Source organism: Cervus canadensis, chromosome 4 (genome assembly GCF_019320065.1).
Source record: "Cervus canadensis isolate Bull #8, Minnesota chromosome 4, ASM1932006v1, whole genome shotgun sequence".
NCBI classification, from domain to species: domain Eukaryota; kingdom Metazoa; phylum Chordata; class Mammalia; order Artiodactyla; family Cervidae; genus Cervus; species Cervus canadensis.
Window position 1 is genome coordinate 58,240,782 of NC_057389.1, and position 19,665 is coordinate 58,260,446.

The window sequence follows — 19,665 nt, forward strand, 5'->3', positions numbered from 1 at the left end:
TACCCTTCTGAATAGGTATGTTGCTGGGTAATAGGTCATGGGCTTTGTGACATGGGGGTACCAATGTGGAGCTCTGCATCTTTTTTTTTGGTGGAGGGCTCTGCACCTTCATCTTGGCCCCCTGTCTGGGGAGTCAATTATACTGGTGAGGAAGACTGAAGTTGTCTTGTTTAAAAAAAAAAAAAAGGTGAACTTGAGAGTTGGATTTTTTAAGACTGCAGTTGTTTCCTTGTGCTCTTTCTTTCCTTAATTGGTGGATGGTCTTGCTGAACAAGAACAAGACCTCTGTGATCCCAGTCAACAGAACAAATTAGTAGATAAAGGAACAGTTTCTGTGTTGAAAATAGCATATTTTCTAAGTATGTCTTACGTTTTAGGAAGAAAGATTTCATTGCAAGTAGCTTCCCATATTTCTGACTTCATATCTGACCACAGAGATGGCTACAGGTACTTTTTTCAGAGTTCTGGTACTTCATACACATGTGCCATTATGTTCTGCTTCACTCAACAGTTATTGTTCAGTTGCTCAGTCATGTCTGACTCTTTGCGACCCCAGGGACAGCAGCACGCCAGGCTTCCCTGTCCTTCACCATCTCCCGGAGCTTGCTCAAACTCATATTCATTGAGTCAGTGACGCCATCCAACCATCTCATCCTCTGTTGTCCCCTTCTCCTTCTGCCTTCAGTCTTTCCCAGCATCAGGGTCTTTTCTGATGAGTCGATTCTTCACATCATATGGCCAAAGTATTGGGGCTTCAGCATCAGTCCTTCCAATGAATATTTAGGGTTGATTTCCTTTAGGATTGACTGATTTGATCTCCTTGCAGTCCAAGGGACTCTCATGAGTCTTCTCCAACACCACAGTTCAAAAGCAACACTCAGCAGTATTTTATGCATTTTGTTTTCATGTTTCACTATAGTGCATATTTTCACTGACATTATTTTCCATTGTATATTCCACATGACTCCTTTTTAGATTATTGATTTTATTCAACTAACAGATATTTTTTGAGTGTCTGGCACAGTGCTAGGCAATGAGGATCCAGCAGTGGTTTAGGTGGACAATGGTCCCTAACCTTGTGGAGCTCCCAGTCAGATGGGTGGTAATTGTTATAGGCTCATGAAATGAAATTTCACTGACCATGTAACACAGCCTTGGAGAGGATGAGGAGGTTGTATAGTCTCTAGCCCTGGCTCCTATTCCTGCCTTCTAAAAAGCAAGTGAGACCTTGTCAGGGCAGTGGCAGTTTTGCTTGTGAGAAGGCATCTCAGTGAAGCCCAAGATGGGGAGCCCTGGGACCATGGCAGAGTCAGCTATAAAATGGGACTGCCGCAGCAGGGAGAACTGCTGTTTCCTAGGCAATAGTCTGCTTAATATTTTTAGTGCGTGGTCACGGCAGAACTAAATGTGGTTTCTGATCCCAAATTGGTAATAAATGTAGACATATTTAGAGTCAGAAACAATGCATTTTAAATCCTCTGCTCCTTAATTGTCTTGCCAAGTGCTGAGTTTAGGTTTCTTTGTTTCTTGGCTACCTACCCAGCCTCCCACCATCTCTCAGCGAAGGCACCCAGATTTTCTCTGGGTGTTTGGTGGGATTGTGAAAGCCGTGAGTTATGCTCCCTGAGCTGTGTTGAGAAGCATCTGATTTTTGTGTTTCTCCCCACATATGTAAATGTATACATTTTAAAACTCATCCTCCTTTCAAGTTTTTAAGAATCTGGGATTATGAATAGTCTTGGACTCTCAGGCATGTTAAAAATAAAATATGATGTTTCAGTTGCTGACTTACCTGGAAGATAAAGTCAGGGCCAACGTGGTAGTAGCAAGTTCAGTGCTTGGTGACCCGTCCTTGTGCTGCCGCTAAGTATTTCTGTAAGTAAATGCTGTTTTCTTGGGGTTCCTCAATTAGTTTAAGGATCACCCTAATTGTTGCCTTTCTCATGATTTCAGAGTTGTAATTTGTGTCTCCAGTTGCCCATAACAGTATCTATTTTTTCATGGCATATGCCTTAAGAGAGCTTTCTTCTTAATTGTACTGTCTGAGACTCAGATGTGGAAAATCATGCAAGTCATTGATTGTGAGCAAGACAGAAAGCACCTGAGGACAGTGATGGTATCTTTTGTATATTCTGTTATACAGTAAGGTTCCCAGTGTGCTCAGGGGACCTGAGGTACAAGGGACCTGTTTCTAGAGTGTGAATACTGAATGCTTATAATCTAAAGTGCGAGACTGGCTGACACAGAATAAGGGTTACTGTTCTTACTGATTTGCAGATAGTCCATTTGTAACTATGGACTAGAAGTCATACTCTCCTTCCTGTCATAGTCCCACAATGAGGCCCTAACCTTTGCTGGAAGTTTGGAGACAGCAGGCAAAGGAAAGATGAACTCTGATACCTCCCTAGCCCCAGCCTGTGGTGTGTAGATGAGAGTATGAAGTCTCTGGTATTCTTGAGGAGCAGGCTATAAAGAAAGCCCATCATGCTTACTGTTAGCAGATACTAGTTTAAAAGGAGAGGGAAGGAGGTGGCCCTTGCTTCCTGTATAGCAACTGACCCTGTCTAGTGTGGTCCAATCAGTCTCTCTACTAAATTTGCCCATGTTGGTCCTGCCCTCCCTCTTTTTCCCTTAGAGGTAGGAGAGCAGCAGCAGGAAGATAGGCCCGAGTCACCAGGAAGCTGGGCTCTGAAGTGGCTGTTCTTAGTCAGCTCTTCAGTGGGCACTGATGCAGAGCCAGCCAATATTGCTTGAAGCTTTCAATGGAAATGCCTCTGTAGCTGCTAGAGTGTAGTCCAGGTGTGTGGGAAGATTTGCAGCTCAGGGAAGCTGGATCTAAGGAGAGACTTGTTGTCAGAATACATTTCTGTATGGGGGTACAGTCTCACAGTTTTTGTTTATCCTGCCCTTTTCTCTAGCAGTAGTGGTTGGTGAGAGCTACAATCTTCTCAAGCCCTTGGTTTGTGTCAAGCATTGTGCTGTATGCTTCCTATCATCACATCATCTCATTTAATGCTAATAGCCATTCCTACTGAATAGTTGCTGTTAAGTTCCTTTTTAGATGCAGGAATTGAAACTCGGAGAGAGGTTAAGCAGCTAGTCCAAAGTCCCACAACTAATTGGGGAGACCTGAGTGGAAATCCAGAACCCACATTCTTTTCATTACATCAGAGTGAAGATGGAGTTGAGTAGAGCTTCTGGTAACCTTGGCTGCTGTCATCAGAAACAGGTTGATCATTCCTAGGATCTCACAGTGGGTCAGGGAGCAAGTATAAGGAGTAGATCTCCTTGCCCACAGCCTGCTAGATAGAAACTTGCAGGTTAGGGCCTAGTAGAAAGTACACTAACCGTGGCCGGGGTATTTCTCTACTTTGCCTTGTTGCTTGCTGGTGTGCTTAGGCAAGCCCGACTCACCTTTTTGGTCTCTATTTTCTTCATCTGCTGTATAGAAATAATTCTGTCCTGTGTATGCCATGTGTGGGAAATAGGAAGAAAGACTAGTGGTAAGTGACTTTGGATATCATCTGGGCCAACTTTTATGCAGTAGAGGTCTCTCTTCACCTCTGCTGAATTCTTTCCAGACAGGTGAGTGTGTATGAGGGGAGTGCTTAGTGTGCTGGGTTATAAGGGAGAGCAAGGGCGCTTTTGCTTTTTGGACAGCTGGGGAGCCCAAGTTACGGGAGGTTATGAGGTCAAGTCATACCGGGTGACAGTGGACTGGTTGCAGTCTGAGTCAAAGGCATTCTTCTTCTGGAGTGTCTGTGCCTCTCCTGGCGGCTGTGCTGTGCCAAGGACGTTCATTAATTAAAATGTGTGTACGTGTGTGTGTGTGTGTGTGTGTGTGTGTGTGTATGATGTGCAGAAATACAGACGTGGTAGAAGTGGTCTCTCAACAGTAGGCTCATTAAAAAAAGTTTTTCTCCTGACACAAAATGTGTGCTTTTGTATTCACACTGTTGCAAAACAAATGAATGGCTGATTTCATCTACCACTGGAAAAGCAGCATGGTCTGAAAAGAGAATGGGTTCTGGGGCCAAACTGACTTTGAATCCTGACTCTACTACTCTCTGGCTATGTGCACTTGGGCAAATTGCTTAATCTCTCTGAATTTTAGTCCCATCATAGGCAAAATGAACAGCATTTTAGAGCCCCTTCATAGGATTGTGGTGAAGAATAAATGACCTTTGAACTTTGCTTGGAACATAGAAAGTACTTTATAAATATTGGCTATAATGAGAATTTATTTTCCTCTGGGCTGCCCAAATATTGCATTTGAATACTGGAGGATTGGGTGTCACTGGGGTATTTCTCTTTATCCTTCAGTCCAAGTGCTGTAATTATGATTATTACAGCTCTACAGAGTGTAAGGACTAAGGCTTCTGAGTGATATGAGAGCTCAGAGAAGGTGGAGTTGTGTCTGATGGGAGTTTGTTCTTGAAGAGTTTGTCTCCCTTCCTCCTTTCTCCCCTGGTGTGACTGTGCTCATCACTATCCTGAGGATGTGTGTGTTTGAGGGAAGCTCTACATCATCATGGGAACCTGTTGTATAGCATCAGAGAATCTCTCTATAGGACCACTGGGGCTAGTATTTTCTCTGTTATCATTGTGACTCTAGGAAAAATGTTGAAAAAACTGGATTTAGAGAATTGGCCCCAAATCTCCAAACTTCATTGGACCTACTCACCATTTCCAAATGTACTACCCTTGTGCCTCTAGTTCTTTTTTAGAAGGGCCCTCTGGCTGTCTCATTGCCAAATCCAGTGGCTTTTCTCATCCTCATTCTGACTGACCTCTTGACTTTGTTGCCCACAACTTGATTTTCTCAGGATTCGCTTCTCTTTTGATCTGTATAATTCTGCACTATTCTTAATGTTTTTCATCTTGTCCCCTGGATTGCTCTTCTTTCTTTTCCTAACCTCCAGGCATGGCTGGAAAACTCTTCTTGGCCCATTAGTCCTTTCTCTGTAAGTTTTCTCGTAATAGAAGGACTCTTATTGCTTTGATTGTCACTTCTGGATGATGGCACCAAAATTCTTCTCTTGCTCTAGTCCTATCTACCTCTTTGTCTTCAATAGGCATGAAGTTGCCAGAGCCTTCCTGGATACAATGACAAGCCCATGCCTAAAGGCATTGAACTCTGGTTATTCTGTGTGTAGATATTGATTGTTAGCAGGCCAAATGAAGACTGAGTCTTAAGCTTTCTTCTAGCATTAGATTCTTTGAAGGCTGGGGCTGAATAGGATAGGTCTGGAGAGGGCCGGGCTGGGCTCCATTTTATTCAGTCACTCTACTTGTCACATGATTTCTTTTTGATGGAGCCACTATCTTTTGTCTATGGAATTGCAGTTTTTGGCTAATATGCTTAGCTACCTTAGAAAATCTTTTTAAATAGAAATACTGTAGATTTACAATGTTGCCTTAATTTCACGTATACAGCAAAGTGATTCAGTTATACATTTCTATCTATCCGTTTTCAGATTCCTTTTCATTACAGGTTGTTACAAGATATTGAGGCCTTCCCTAGTGGCTCAGATGGTAAAGAATCTGCCTGAAGGAGTGCAGGAGACCCAGGTTTGATCCCTGTATTGGGAAGATCCCCTGGAGAAGGGCATAGCAACCCACTCCAGTATTCTTCCCCGGAGAATCCCCATGAACAGAGGAGCCTGGCGGGCTATAGTCCATAGGATTGCACAGAATTGGACATGACTGAAGTGACTTAGCACACACAAGATACTGAGTATATTTCCTTGTACTGTATGGTAGGTACTTGTTGGTTATCTATTTTATATGCAGTAGCAACTTAGCTACCTTCTTGAAGATTTGTTCTCTTCAAGTAGGGTAGGGATGGGCTTGGTCATGTCCCCCTCATTTTGGAGTACAGAGTATTGAGAAGGGGTTAGGAATGCCCCTTCCTATTTCATCCCACCCTATGTTGTCTTCTTTACAGAGCTGCGGTCCCAGCTGGGCCTGTGGAGCCCTTCTTGGCTCCATGTGCTCTCTGGCAGGGCCAACACCTATTTCTGTTGCCACTGGAAAGACTTCACTAGGTCCCTCTGTTGCAGGCTTTGCAAGCACATTTTGGCCTTGTAACTCTTCTCTGGTCAGGCAGAGGCTTAGATCCATTGTGAACCTTCTACCCTCCAGTAGCTTCATCTAATCACTTTCCTTTTAGGGTGCCTTGGATTTTATTGAGAGCAGTCCCCATTTGCTTGGCCTTAGGCATGACTTCAGTATTTGGGGCACACACTGTTGCCATTACACAAATGGTCAGTGGCTTAAGGATGTTCCAAGTCCAGCTTGCTACCAGTTACGGTTTAGACTGGGGTTAGAAGCCACATTTCTTTTGCAGTTCAAAAGCTCTTTTCATTTAATTGCTGTCTACCTCCTGACTTTCTGCTTAATTTATGTCTTAGGGGAAAAGCCTGTTTGCCTGACCTCGTCAAACTTACTTCTCTTGTCCTTCAAATTATTCTTGAAAAATCCATTTCTTTTCCTAAGCCTTTGCACGTTGTTCTCCCTTGTCAGGGCTCTCGTTTCAGTGTTCTCTCTGCATTGTTTTTTCAGCTGCTTATTTGTTTGCCTAAATTAGGTGGTGAGCTTCTGTTTGTGGAGAGGTGATTGTGTGTGTGTGTGCATGTATGAGTTTGTGTAGCACACAAATAGTAATAAATGTGTTTGTGGGAAGAGCTCATCCTCTTTCAGTTTGTAAAGCAGAAGACTGTTTTATAGCCGTTCCTGCAAATGAAAGTTCTGCATGATGGTGGCCTGGCTCTCTGGGCAGTAATATGCTGGGAAAAGCACCGAGTGGGCTAGGTCTGCCTCAGCGCTCAGCAGAAAATTGGCTTGAGTCTCGCCATTTTTAGCTGTAGGGCTCCTCCTTTGAACATCTGTTTCCTTCACCTCCTGAGAGTAGATACCCAACAAAAGGCCTTGGTCCTAAATTTTGAGATGTAGGGTCAGCTAGAGGTTATGTCGATCCAGCAGGAGGCAGGAGCTCTGGAGAGTGTTTCAAGGGTGCCTGACCTGGCTCTGGCTGCCTGTGGGTCCAGGGGCAAGTCCTCATCCTCAATCTAATCATGGTGTGATAATGAGGTGCCAGTGCTGTACCACATACTTTCCATGAATTGTTTTGTTTAATCCTCCCTAATATTGTTTGAAGTAGGAGCTTTAATTATACCCATTTTATAGGCAAAGAAACTGAGGCCTAGTGAAGTGTGTGATCTAACCATGATCACATAGTTAGAAGTTGGCAGAGCCAAGACTTGGCTTTACATCTGTCTGACTCTAAATTCATGTACTTACACTTTCAACCTAATGTTTTAAATCTCTTTGCTTTAATTTCCTTCTTGTAAGATGGAAGTATAAATTCTTGCCCTTTCACTTTTTCCAGACGATTTGGGGAAACAAATACATGGACAATATGCTATAGACTAAGAACCTGGGCATTTTGTGAGATGGAGTTCCTAGCGTGACCAGGCAGGCTGCTGAGGTGGCTCTCCCTGCCAAGAACACTTGTGACGGTTACCCTTTCTCTCTGTGCTCTGGCCCTGCACCTGGAGAGCAGCCAGTGTCCCTGGGGCCTACCAGCCATGTCAGAAGTTTTCAGAGGTCCAGCAGTTTCACTCCTCCTTCTCTTGGCTTCCTGCCATCCATCATGGCATTCTTTTGTTTTCCTTCCTTGAGAGAAGGTAAAAGTTATGGGAAGATTTCATGTTTATGTAGGGCCCAGTTCCCTCCCCAGTCCTGTATGAATTGAGAGGAGAGTGTGAAGCACCAGGAAGGTGTGGGCTGTTGAGTCCAAGGGCCTCCTCCCACCTATGCCCTCAGCAGCTACTCCAGGCAGCAGTAAGTTGGCAATACAGATTGCTGAGAGCATCCACCCTCTATTTAAGTAGAAGTACAGACTACAAATGGCCAGTTTTGATAGAAAAATGGACATCTTAAGTACCCTATTATCTCTTTTGTCCCAAAGCCCAAGGACACTTAAGGAAAGAGTTACTGGTGGAACACTGAAATACTTCCCTCTTTCTTGGACTGAATTGATGGTATTGTAAGTCAGAAGAAGGCCTTAAATGTAAAGATGTAGTTCTGTCTTCTTTTGAGAGTTAGGGATGATGGGAAGGTTTGTTATGCAGAGTGTACAGGAGCAGGTGATGAGGTGAACCCAGGGTTAGTGGGTGGCAAGTGATTTGGGAAGGGTACTAACCTCAGGCCACTTAGGCCACACTGTGCCTCAGTGGGATTCTGTGACTTTGGCTTTAGTTATGTCATGGCCTGAGGTTTTCTTTTGCTGCTGCCACTGCCTAGGTTCCTGCTTGTGATGGTGGAACCAAACTGTGGGCTACTTCTCCTTTCCTTTCTCCCAGCCTCCGTGTAAAGCCCAGGGAAAACTTGCCTACTTGCCCTCCAGTTGCCACTTCTTAAATAAAGACGAAGGCCAGGTGGACACAGTTGGAGGCCAGGCCTTAAGAGGACAGAAGATACCATTACCCATGTCTGCATGCTGCAGAGTTTGCAGTTGTTTTCTGGGTGCCCTTGCAAAGCCTGGGAAACTGTCTCACCCCTTTCTCCCAGCCTCACTGCTCCTAGGCCTTCCCAGGCATACCACCCCCCAACCCCTGGCCCCACCGTGTTCTCTCTCTCCGGGTCATGGAAAAACATATGGAGGCAATGAATAGGTCAGTTGTGCAGTCCACATGGAATTATTGTGGGAGAGATAAAGGATCCATTTGGAAATCGATCTCTTATCCTTGGTATTGGCAGAAAATGCTTCTGAGGTGTTAGTGTGTGTGCAGGAGATGGAGGTGGTAGGGAGCCCTGTGGGAGCTGCCATTTCTCTTGTACCCGCCGCCCTCCAGTCCCACTCCAGGAGGTGAGGATGCTGCTGTTTATACATCAGCTGCCGCCACCTCTTCTTTCTCAGTCCCTTCTGGGCCTCCTGCTCATTTGTCTTTTTTGCCCTTGGTTTCATTCTCATTTATCTCTTCCTCCTCATTTTTCCCCCAGCGTCAGTTCCAAGTGTGTAACGATGGCTGTAAGAAGGGAGCATGTAATTCTCTCTGTGTGTATATGCCTATACACATGAACAGTCTCGTGTAGGGGAAGGGAAGTCTTTTGGGATAAACCTTTTCTGTCTTAATGTATGTTGTCGTGTTAGTGCTGTTAGCCCACTGCTTCCATTTTTTATTCCTCTTTTCTCCACAGCCAAGGATGCAGAAATAAAAAAGGTATGGGACATTATATGTCCTTTGGGACCCATCTTCCCTGGATCTTTCTAGACTTCTCATTCTTGATTGCCTCTGCCCATTGTTCATCCTCACTGAGCCTTGCACCCCACTCCCCTGCACCCCTAGGCATGGCCAGGCACCTGTCCAGAACCTAGTGCTGTGCTGTGAACTCACTCCGTGTCTTTCAGTGTGATTGGTGCCCTAGGGAGCGAGGTTGCTGGGGAAAACTCATGTGGCATTTAGCCATTCCATTTTGTCTACAAAAAAAGAGGGGAGAAACTGGCAGAAAGCAAAGGCTTTTGCTGCTGGGTGAGTTTAGCAGCTATTTTTAGCTCCTAAGCCTTTGCTTTTCCATTTGGCTGTGCTTTTTTAGCACAGTGTCAGTCCAGCAGGGCTGTTTTCCTTCATGGCTCCAGATGTCCTTAGGGAAAGTTTCCGTCTGCCCCTGAGAAGGTGTGGGCTGGGCATGGGGTAATAACTTCTGATTGTGGGTTCAGGCAGAGCCTTGGGCTCCGCTGCAGTCTTGTCACAGGACCAGTTTATTGAGGTGGAACATGGAGCGTGGCAGGAATAGGAAAGAGAAAAGGTAAAATACCATACTCTCTAGAGGTGTTTCCCCTATAATTAATTCAGTTAGGACTTTATTGAGTAAACTGCCTAATGAGGTGTATTGGGGCTGAATGATCAACTTGCAAACCTTTTATAAGGATCTTGGACTGATACTGACAGGTTCTGAAGTTTTCTAAGGTGTTTTTTTCCCCCCAGATTTATTTATTTGGCTGCCCCAGGTTCTACTTGCAGCATGCAAGATCTTTTAGTTGCAGCATACAGGCTCTTTAGTTCTGCCTTGTGAACTGTTAGCTGTGGCATGTGGAGATCGAGCTGCCTGACAAGGGGTTGAACCCGGGCCCCCTGCATTGGGAGTGTGGAGTCTTAGCCACTGGACCACCAGCGAAGTCCCTCTAAGGTTTTTTTTTTTTTTTTAAAGTTTATTATTATTATTTTTTTTTTCTTTCTGCCTTTCTTTCTGGGACCATTTGCCTGTTTGGGTTAAGTTGTTTTGACTTCCTCTCTAGTTTACTGACCAAAATTTTTTCACTACTTCAATTTGCCTATTCTTGATATTTCACTTAAGTAGAACCATACAACATCTATTTTTTTGTGTCTAGTTCATTTCATTTAGCATAATATTTTTAAGGTTCATTCATGCTGAAGTATGTATCAGAATTTCAGTTTTTATGACTGAATAATGTTCCATTGTATGTACCACATTTGAAAAAAATCTGTTGAATACCTAAGTTATTTCTACTTTTTTGGCTGTTGTCAATAATGATACTATCAACATTCATATGGAGGTACCTGTTTGAGTCAGTGTTTTGGAACTTTTAGGTGGAGTATATACCTGGGGTGCAATTGCTGGATCACATATATAGTAGTTTTATATTTAACTTTTTGAGGAATTGCCAAACTGTCCCACAGCAATTGCACCATTTTACATTCCCATAAGCATTGCACTAGGGTTTTAGTTTCTCCACATCCTCATTAATATTTGTTACTGTCTCTCTCTCTTTTTTTAAAATAAATTTTAGCCATAATGGTGGATATAAAATGGTACACTGTTTCATTGTGGCTTTGATTTGCATTTCCTTAGTGATTAATGATGAGAATCCTTTCATGTACCTATTGGCCTGTGTATATCTTCTTTGTAGAAATGTCTATTCAAGTTTTTTACCCATTTAAATTTTTGTTGTTGAGTTATAGGTGTTATTTATATATTCTGGATTCTAAACCATTATAAGATAGAAGACTTACAAATATTTTTCTAATTTCTTGAGTTGTCTTTTCACTTTCCTTATAATGTCATTTGAGACACAAAATTAAAACTTTTAATTTTGAAGGAGTTCTGTTTGTTTTTTCATTTATCGTCTGTGCTTTGGTTATTATATTTAAGAAACTATTGCCAAATCTGAGGTTATGAAGATTTTCCCTATGTTTTTCCTAAGAATTTTATCTCTTAATACATTTTGAGTTACTTTTTATATATGATATAAGGGAAGAGTCTACTTCATTCTTTTGCATGTGGATATCCAGTTGTTCCAGGGCAGTTTGTTGGAGAGACTGTCCTTTCCCCATTGAATTGTCTAGATAACACTGTTGAAAATCAATTTATTGCATATGTAATTATTTCTGGGCTCTCAGTTCTGTTCCATTGGTCTGTATATCTGTCCTTACACTTATACAACAGCTTTTTTTTGTTTTTTTTCTCACAGTGTTTTAATCATTGTAGCTTTGTAGTAAGTTTTGAAATCAGGAAATGTGAGTCCTCCAACTTTGTTCTTCTTTTTCAGTATTGGGATTCTTTTTTTTTGGCGGAGGTTGACATCTTAAATTCCCCAAACAAGGACTGAACAGTGAAAGTGTCATGTCCTAACCACTGGACTGTGAGCAAACTGCTATCAGGATTTTGATAGGGATTGCATTGAATCTGAATATTGCTCTGGGTAATACTGCCGTCTTAACGATATTAAGCCTCCAATCTGTGAACATGAGATATCCTTTTATCCTTGTATCATTTAAAGTTTAACAGCCATAAGGGCCTGCACTTTGGTTTGTTTGACTGTCTGAAAAGTGATGTAAAGGCTTTATGACTTGAGAACATTGAATTTTGCTGTTTTTAGGGGATGCTGATGGTATCTGCCTTCAGGTATAACAGTAGATATGGTTTAGAGGTGAATGGTTAACCATTAGGGACTATAACCATTTAGGGACTATATAACCTATAACCATTTAAGGTCTTTTCCTGGTGGTCCAGTGCCTAAGACTCTGCACTTCTAATGCAGGGGTCCAGGGTTCGATCCCTGGTCAGGGAACTGGATCCCGCATGCCGCAATGAAGATCTAATATCCTGTATGCTGCAACTAAGACCAGGCAGTCAAATAAATACAAAAATGTTTTAAAAAAGTGAATGGTTATAAAGGTTATGTGAACTTGGGCCTGTGTCTGTTCAGACACAGATCATTTGGTTAGTTTCCTTCTTTCTGCACCATAGCCAATGCCACCTTGTGCAACCTGATAACAACCTGGATAATGAAGAAGGAAGGGACAGGGCTATTATATTAGGTTGGAACAAACATAATTGAGTTTTTGCATTGTTGAAATTTGCTATTTGATATTGGAATATCGTCTTAATATGGTTATGTTATACATCATTTTAATGCACATTTCTTTATTTTTTTTTACTAATGACTTATTCCTGCTGTTTATATTTAATTTGGACTATGGAAATGATATTAGACAAAAAGTAAATTTGAGTGTTTTTCTTATTTGAGTTCAAAATGAGTCGTAAAGCAGCAGAGACAATTCACAACATTAACAACGCATTTGGCCCAGGAACTGCTAACAAACGTACAGTGCAGTGGTGGTTCAAGAAGTTTTGCAAAGGAGACTAGAACCTTGAAGATGAGGAGCATAGTTGATGACCATTGGAAGTTGACAATGATCAACTGAGAGCAATCATCAGAGCTGATCCTCTTAAAACTTACATGAGAAGTTGCCGAAGAACTCAGCATTGACCATTCTACGGTCATTTCACTTTTGAAGCAAATTGGAGAGGTGAAAAAGCTTGATCAGTGGGTACCTCATGAACTGACTGAAAATAAAAGAAATCATCGTTTTGAAGTGTCGTCTTCTCTTATTCTATGCAACAATGCACCATTTCTCAATCGGACTGTGACTTGTGACAAAAAGTGGATTTTATACAACAACCAGCTCAGTGGTTGGGCTGAGAAGAAGCTCCAAAGCACTTCCCAAGGCCAAACTTGCACCACAAAAAGCTCCTGGTTACTGTTTGGTGGTCTGCTGCCATCTGATCCACTACAGCTTTCTGAATCCTGGCGAAACTGTTACATCTGAGAAGTATGCTCAGCAATTTGATGAGATGCATCGAAAACTGCAATGCTTACAGCTGGCGTTAGTCAACAGAAAGGGTCCAGTTCTTCTCCATGACAATGCCTGATTGCACGTTGCACAACTAATGCTTCAAAAGTTGAATGAATTGGACTATGAAGTTTTGCCTCATCCTCCATATTCACCTGACCTCTCGCCAACCAACTCCTAGTTTAAGCATCTTGACAACTTTTTGCAGGGAAGACTCTTCCACAACCAGCTAGAGGCAGAAAATACTTTTCAAGAGTTTGTAGAATCCCAAAGCATGGATTTTTACACTACAGGAATAAACCAGCTTATTTCTCATTGGTAAAAATGTGTTGATTGTAAAGGTACCTATTTTGATTAATAAAAATATGTTTGAGCCTACTTATAATGATTTAAAATTCACGATCTGAAACTGCAGTTACTTTTGCATCAACCTAAATAGCTCGTGCAAGGGTCCTGGATGACTGCAGCTTCAGCCAAGGCCTCTTTCCTTGTATGGGGGAATGGAGGCTTACTTTAGGTTGTTCTATGTCTGGGGTAGGAGATATGTGATACCTCTATTCCGGAAATGTCTGACATCATCTGAAATGTTTGACATCTGTGAAAAAAGTGACATTGTGGGAATCACTGTGTTGGGGCAGGCAGGGAAGGGTGTCAGGCACCAGCTTCCTATTGACCTTCTATCTTCTGTGTTTACATTCCTCAGGCCTCTAACTATGCCTCACCAGGGCCTGCTCCTTTTTAGGATGGCTCCTCTGTGCATGCTGCTCGGTATGCTGATGGTTTCCTGCTTCAACTTCTGCCTCTGTCATAAGAACTCGGTAAGTATTTTCACACAAGTAGAGGGATCTTTGGGGTCCAAGAAAGTCTCCATGCCACCAGGGCTGCTGTGGGAGTTTCTTATAGGAATGTGACCAGTGCTGGGTCACGGAATGTGTGCACTTCTTCCCCTATCCCTTAGTCCTCTGGCCTCTGTTTAAAGCTTATGACACATTTTCTCTTTGGGGAGAAGATGGTGATGATGATAATGATGTAATAACAATGATGATGATAATGATAAGCTTATCATGTACCAAGTATTATCAGTTAAGTCACTCAGTCATGTCCAACTTTTTGCAATCCCATGGACTGCAGCATGCCAGGCTTCCCTGTCCATCACCAACTCCTGGAGCTTGCTCAAACTCATGTCCATTAGTTGGTGATGCCATCCAACCATCTTGAATTCTCTGTGTCCCCTTCTCTTCCTGCTTCAATCTTCCCCAGCCTCAGGTCCTTTCCAATGAGTCAGTTCTTCGCATCAGTTGGCCATAGTATTGAAGCTTCAGTGTCAGCATTGGTCCTTCCAGTGAATATTCAGGACTGATTTCCTTTAGGATTGACTGGTTTGATCTCCTTGCAGTCCAAGGGACTCTCAAGAGTCTTCTCCAGCACCACAATTCAAAAGCATCATTTCTTCAACACTCAGACTTCTTTATGGTCCAGCTCACACAGCCGTACACATCTACTGAAAAAACCAAAGCTTTGACTATACGAACCTTTGTCAGTAAAATAATGTTTCTCCTTTTTAATATGCTGTCTAGGTTTGTCATAGCTTTTCTTCCAAGGAGCAAGTGTCTTTTAATTTCATGGCTGCAGTCACCATCTGCAGTGATTTTTGGAGCCCAAGTAAATAAAGTCTGTCACTGTTTCATTGTTTCCCCATCTATTTGCCATGAAGTGTTGGGACTGGATGTCATTATCTTTATTTTCTGAGTGTTGAGTTTTAAGCCAGCTTTTTCACTCTCTTCTTTCACTTTCATCAAGAGTTCTGCCATAAGGGTGGTGTCATCTGTGTATCTGAGGTTATTGATATTTCTCCTGGTAATCTTGATTCCAGCTTGTGCTTCATCCAGCCTGGCATTTCGCATGATGTATTCTGCACGTAATTTAAATAAGCAGGGTGACAATATACAGCCTTGACGTATTCCTTTCCCGATTTGGAACCAGTCTGTTGTTCCATGTCCGGTTCTGTTACTTCTTGACCTGCATGCAGATTTCTCAGGAGGCAGGTGAGGTGGTCTGGTATTCCCATCTCTTTAAGAATTTTCCACAAGTTTGTTGTAATCCACACAGGCAAAGGCTTTAGCATAGTCAATGAAGCAGAAGTAGATGTTTTTCTGGAATTCTCTTGCTTTTTCTATGATCCAACCAAGCGTTGTATTGTGTGCTTTTATATGTGTATCCTCACTTAATCCCATCAACAACCTGGCTAAGTAGACAACTGAAGTTATTATCCTCATCTTGAGAAGGAGGAGAACTAGGAGATACTAAGTAACTTGGCCAACATTATAAAGCTAGTTTGTGGCAGAGCTGAGGAGGTCAGGATTTTCCCCAAGGACTGGGTACTGGTGTGGTGAGCACCAAGACTGCTTCTTCCTCTACTCCCCTCTTCCATTTCTGTGTCCTCTTTCCCTCTGTCCTTTTTTGCATGTTCTTTATAGTCTCCTTTTCATTAACCCAGACCTCATTACTGAGGGTTTCTGTCATTGACAAAGGCAGGGGCAGAATGCCTGAGAAGGCCCTAAGCTTGGTCTGGCTGCAGGGTGTCCTGGCCCCATTTCCCTGGCCTGCCCCAGCAAAGCCTGCCCTTGACCAGCTCCCAGTGCCCTCTCTTTCCTCTTCCATGAAATGCCCTGACTGTCAACTCTCTGACAGTTTTACCCTCCCCTGGCCACCTTCCCCAACCCCAGGGGTCCTACTTAAATGTTGGGTAAAGTGCTGGAGGCTTTGGAACTGGAAGGCCTTGAAGTGCAAATGACAATTGTGATGAATTTAATAGCAATTCAGCTCAGCTAAGCTTCACCTCTGGCTCATGGCAAACTTCCACCTTCCCTCTGAAGTCATTTGTTTTCTCTCTGCCTTTCTCCCTACTTTGTGGAGCAGGAGAGAATGTACAGTTAGGAGTCACGAATCCTTTTGAGCTTTTAATGTTCTTTGACTAAGATCTTGTTGCTGTCATTTTTCTGGTCTCTTCAAGGACAGTAAGACTGGAATCTCATTGGCTCCAGAGGGTGGAACTGGCCACAGCATGAGGTTGGGGCTGGCTCTAACTTAGCTGGCCCAGATAAGCACCCAAGTTTCCTGAGGGATTAGGGCTGTGTCCCCTTTAGCCTGCAGCTCTTGAGGATCTGGGTACTCCCCATCATGAGCTTTAGCAGATGCACAATTAACAAAAGCATGCTGATGAATTTACTTAAGGACTGTGTGTTAGTAAGTCCCTTTTGGATAATAGTTCAACCAAATAGATGAGCTTTCAGAGCCATAATTATTCTGGCCCATTTATATTAGCTCTATTGAACCTAGTCTCAGAAAAATGTTAATACTGACTTCCATCAGCAGAAGCTGCTTTTATCCTTATGTCTGTTCCTAAGCTGTATCCATTTGTCATAATCTTTCATCATGTGCTAAGTACAAGTAGGAATTGAAGCATCTTTTCTCTCATACCATAAAAATTGCTGCCCTGATGGCATTTAAAATCCAAATTATGCAGCCAGCCACCTTCACAACAGTGAAAATGGGTGGTGGGGGAGATGGGAGTGGTCATGATCCTTTGTTCAGAGCCTGGAGTCCAGACAAATGCTCCTGGTGACCTGGAATTGTTCTCCCCAAGGGCATTTGTTACAGGTTAATGGCCACCCAGCAAAGGTTGGCTTTGTGTATCAGGATACGATCTGGAGCCATCCTCCCTTCCTGTCTCCTGTTGTGGCGCCTCTCTGGGGCGGCACTTCTAAGGAGCAGTGTGAATGCTAAAGGGATGTATTGTGTGGTATACTCACCTTCAAGAGATGGTAGAAGATGAGTGGGATAGTGGAACCCAGTATAAAGGAGCACAGAGCCTTAGTAAGTTCTCTTTTGCCTCCCACTTTGGCAGTTTGACCATTTCTGAGTTTTGTTTCCTCATGTGTAAAACAGGGTTGTTAAAACAGGCACCTCCCTCTTAAATTTTAGTGTAGATTAAATGTGATTATATATATAAAGCATCTAGAATTGAGACTGGCACTGTATGGCTAATGGATGGTCAATAAATGTCAGCTGTTATTTTTTAGTATGGGGTGGCTGCTTCCATTGTTTAATTTATGGCTCTGTCAGCCAGGCTCCTATCCGAAAATGTTGCCCCCTCAGTCTGTCTCTGTCACAACAGCAATCCACCTACCCTGAGAGGTTCATTTATTCTCTTGGATCTTGAAGGCTTTGGTCTTTAAGAATCTCTTATTCAGTTGCAAGTGTAAGGAAGCGTATCATGGTAAGCTGTTGTCAGTTAACACCTTAGCTGGGATTTCTTGCCATTTCAGAGGAAATTGGTATTTACAGTATTGATGGCAGAGAGAAGAGAGAATTCAGCATTGAAAGGAGCCCTGAAAAGCCAACTGAGAGGGCACCAGAGCATGAGATTTACTTCAGAGCTGACCACGGGCTGGCTGGCCTCCCTCACCTCTCGGTCTTTGTCTCTTGTTTTGGACCCTGCTGGAGCAGAGGGAGGGTCATCCCTTTCTCTGCAACTGTGTTTCTCACCTTGTCCAATAAAGGGTAGGGGCTGTGCTGGTAAATGTGCTGGGGTGATCTCATCCACCCCACCCCCCACCCCCACAGGCTTGCTTCCCTTAGCATCCAAGGCACAACCGATAGAACACTTGACTAAGAACAGAAACATAGAAGTGAGTCAGGATTCAGGCAGTCCTGGACTTAAATCTCTGCTCTTCTCTCTGCAGTGTGGTTTTGCACAGATCCTGTGTTTGTAAAATGGGATTAAAAGTGTGTGTTTCATAGGTGGAACTTGGAGGAGTTGTGCGGCATGGAAGGCACTTTAGACCAGTGCCGGGCATATGGGTAGGGGTTTCATAAATGGTAGCTGCTGTTTTCCTTACAACTCCATCTCCGTGATGCTGCTTTTCCTGAAAATCTTTTCTGGAATTCCACCTTCGAGGTGACTGTCTAGCTTGTAGTATGTTTGTGTGACCAAGCCTCCCTCAGTGCTTGCTGAAGTCACTCAGAGCCAGATTTGGTGATCAGAGTGAGTTGATCAGACAGATGAGCACCAAATTTATGTCACTTCTACTAAAAACAGGTGAACTGTAAAATAATGGCAGATTGTGAGAGAGAGTGTGTGTGTGCGTGTGTAGCGCAAAATATGGTTCAAAGGTGATACCAAGAGGAAACTTAAGAAAATATTTTGAGCAGTGATGGGATTGTTGGGAAAAGGGCCTTTCCTGAGGCTTCAAGTATGTGTCTCAGTGGTTCATATCTTGTTGTAATCCTTCTTCTTGAATCTACTCTGTTAGTCTCGTTAAAGATCTAGGGAAAAGGGCTTTCTTAGCTTCTACTCACCGAAATGAACGCTAGCCTTGCCTGGATTTTGAAGGGTCGTATTTTCATCATCACCATTACCCTTGCCTCTTTCTTTCTTTTTCTCTTGATGTTGAGGATTTGGTTAGTTGATTACAGTTATACCTGCTAGGAGTTAACCTGGCTAATAGATACACTAAAGCAAGAGTTGTAATGTAAAGCTTAGAGATGTTTAGTTTGACCCTCTTTGTGTTCTAAAAGTAAGAAATATCACAGAAAAATTTGGATTTCTGTTTCTTACCGAGTTGGATGCCTTCACGGCAGTGGCAACTGAGTAACAGCTATGTTTCTTGGTCAAGACAGGAGGACTCCAGTTTTCACAGTTCCTCTACTCCTAGTTGTTTTTACACTGGGCACACAGCACATTTATATCTGTCCCTGCCTGGCTTCTGGAGGCATTTAATCCACATACTTCAGAGGTAAATATTATTAATGGTCTTCTAGCCCTGTGGTCTAGTGTACGGCACTTTTGACAGAGACTGACCAGCATGGCTGGGCCCTGGAGTATATAGGCTCCAGGTACTTAGTGGACAAGGTGGTCTTTGTTCTGGAGTTTGGAGCTAGTTCCTGGCTGCCAGCAAACTCTTTGGGCTTGTCTCCAAAAGATACACCTGCCTGTAGGAGGAAGCACTTCTTTCATTCCTTTGTTGTATGATTACAAACTAAGCCTTGGGCTGGGCAAGGGGTATATACAGTGGTGAAAAAGACTGACACAGTGCCTGCCCTCAGGAAACTCAGCTGTTGGAAGTGTGATGTCAGAATGCCTGCCAGTCTTCTCATTAGTCTCACACACCTATTCTTCTGTTGCTAGTTTTTCTTTTGAGCTCAGATTTGTGTGGACTGCAAGTTCAAAGGGTAGGAGGAGTTTGAGGGACCAGGTTGCACAGGTGACCACAACCCAAACCTGACCTGCCTGAGTGAAGCCATTTTGTGTAGTCCCTGCTGGATGTCACAGCACAGACTCATCTGACTTGCCCCTACATGACTCCCTTTATGAGTAATAGGTGTAATGGCTACTGTGTAACCAGGGCTAGTGGTTTACAGGGTGATACTTCTTCTAACATATGAATGAGATGTTATTTCCTCTTTATAAATGTAGAAACTGAAGCTTAAAAGTTAAGGA

At 43.1% G+C, this 19,665-nt stretch overlaps 1 protein-coding gene across 9 annotated transcripts in view; it reads left to right on the forward strand.

Moving 5' to 3' along the window:
• The window catches only part of SIL1 (SIL1 nucleotide exchange factor), a 272,637-nt gene that overhangs the window by 45,496 nt on the left and 207,476 nt on the right, over nt 1–19,665 (forward strand). For 8 of the 9 annotated variants that reach the window (XM_043465384.1, XM_043465379.1, XM_043465383.1 and 5 more), the window contains one exon: nt 13,867–13,981. In XM_043465384.1, coding sequence (XP_043321319.1) covers nt 13,877–13,981 — 105 coding nt within the window. In that variant the 5' untranslated portion in view covers nt 13,867–13,876. Of the gene's footprint in view, nt 1–9,766; nt 9,814–13,866; nt 13,982–19,665 lie in introns of those variants that run through there. The other variant, XM_043465382.1, reaches the window with a different exon arrangement.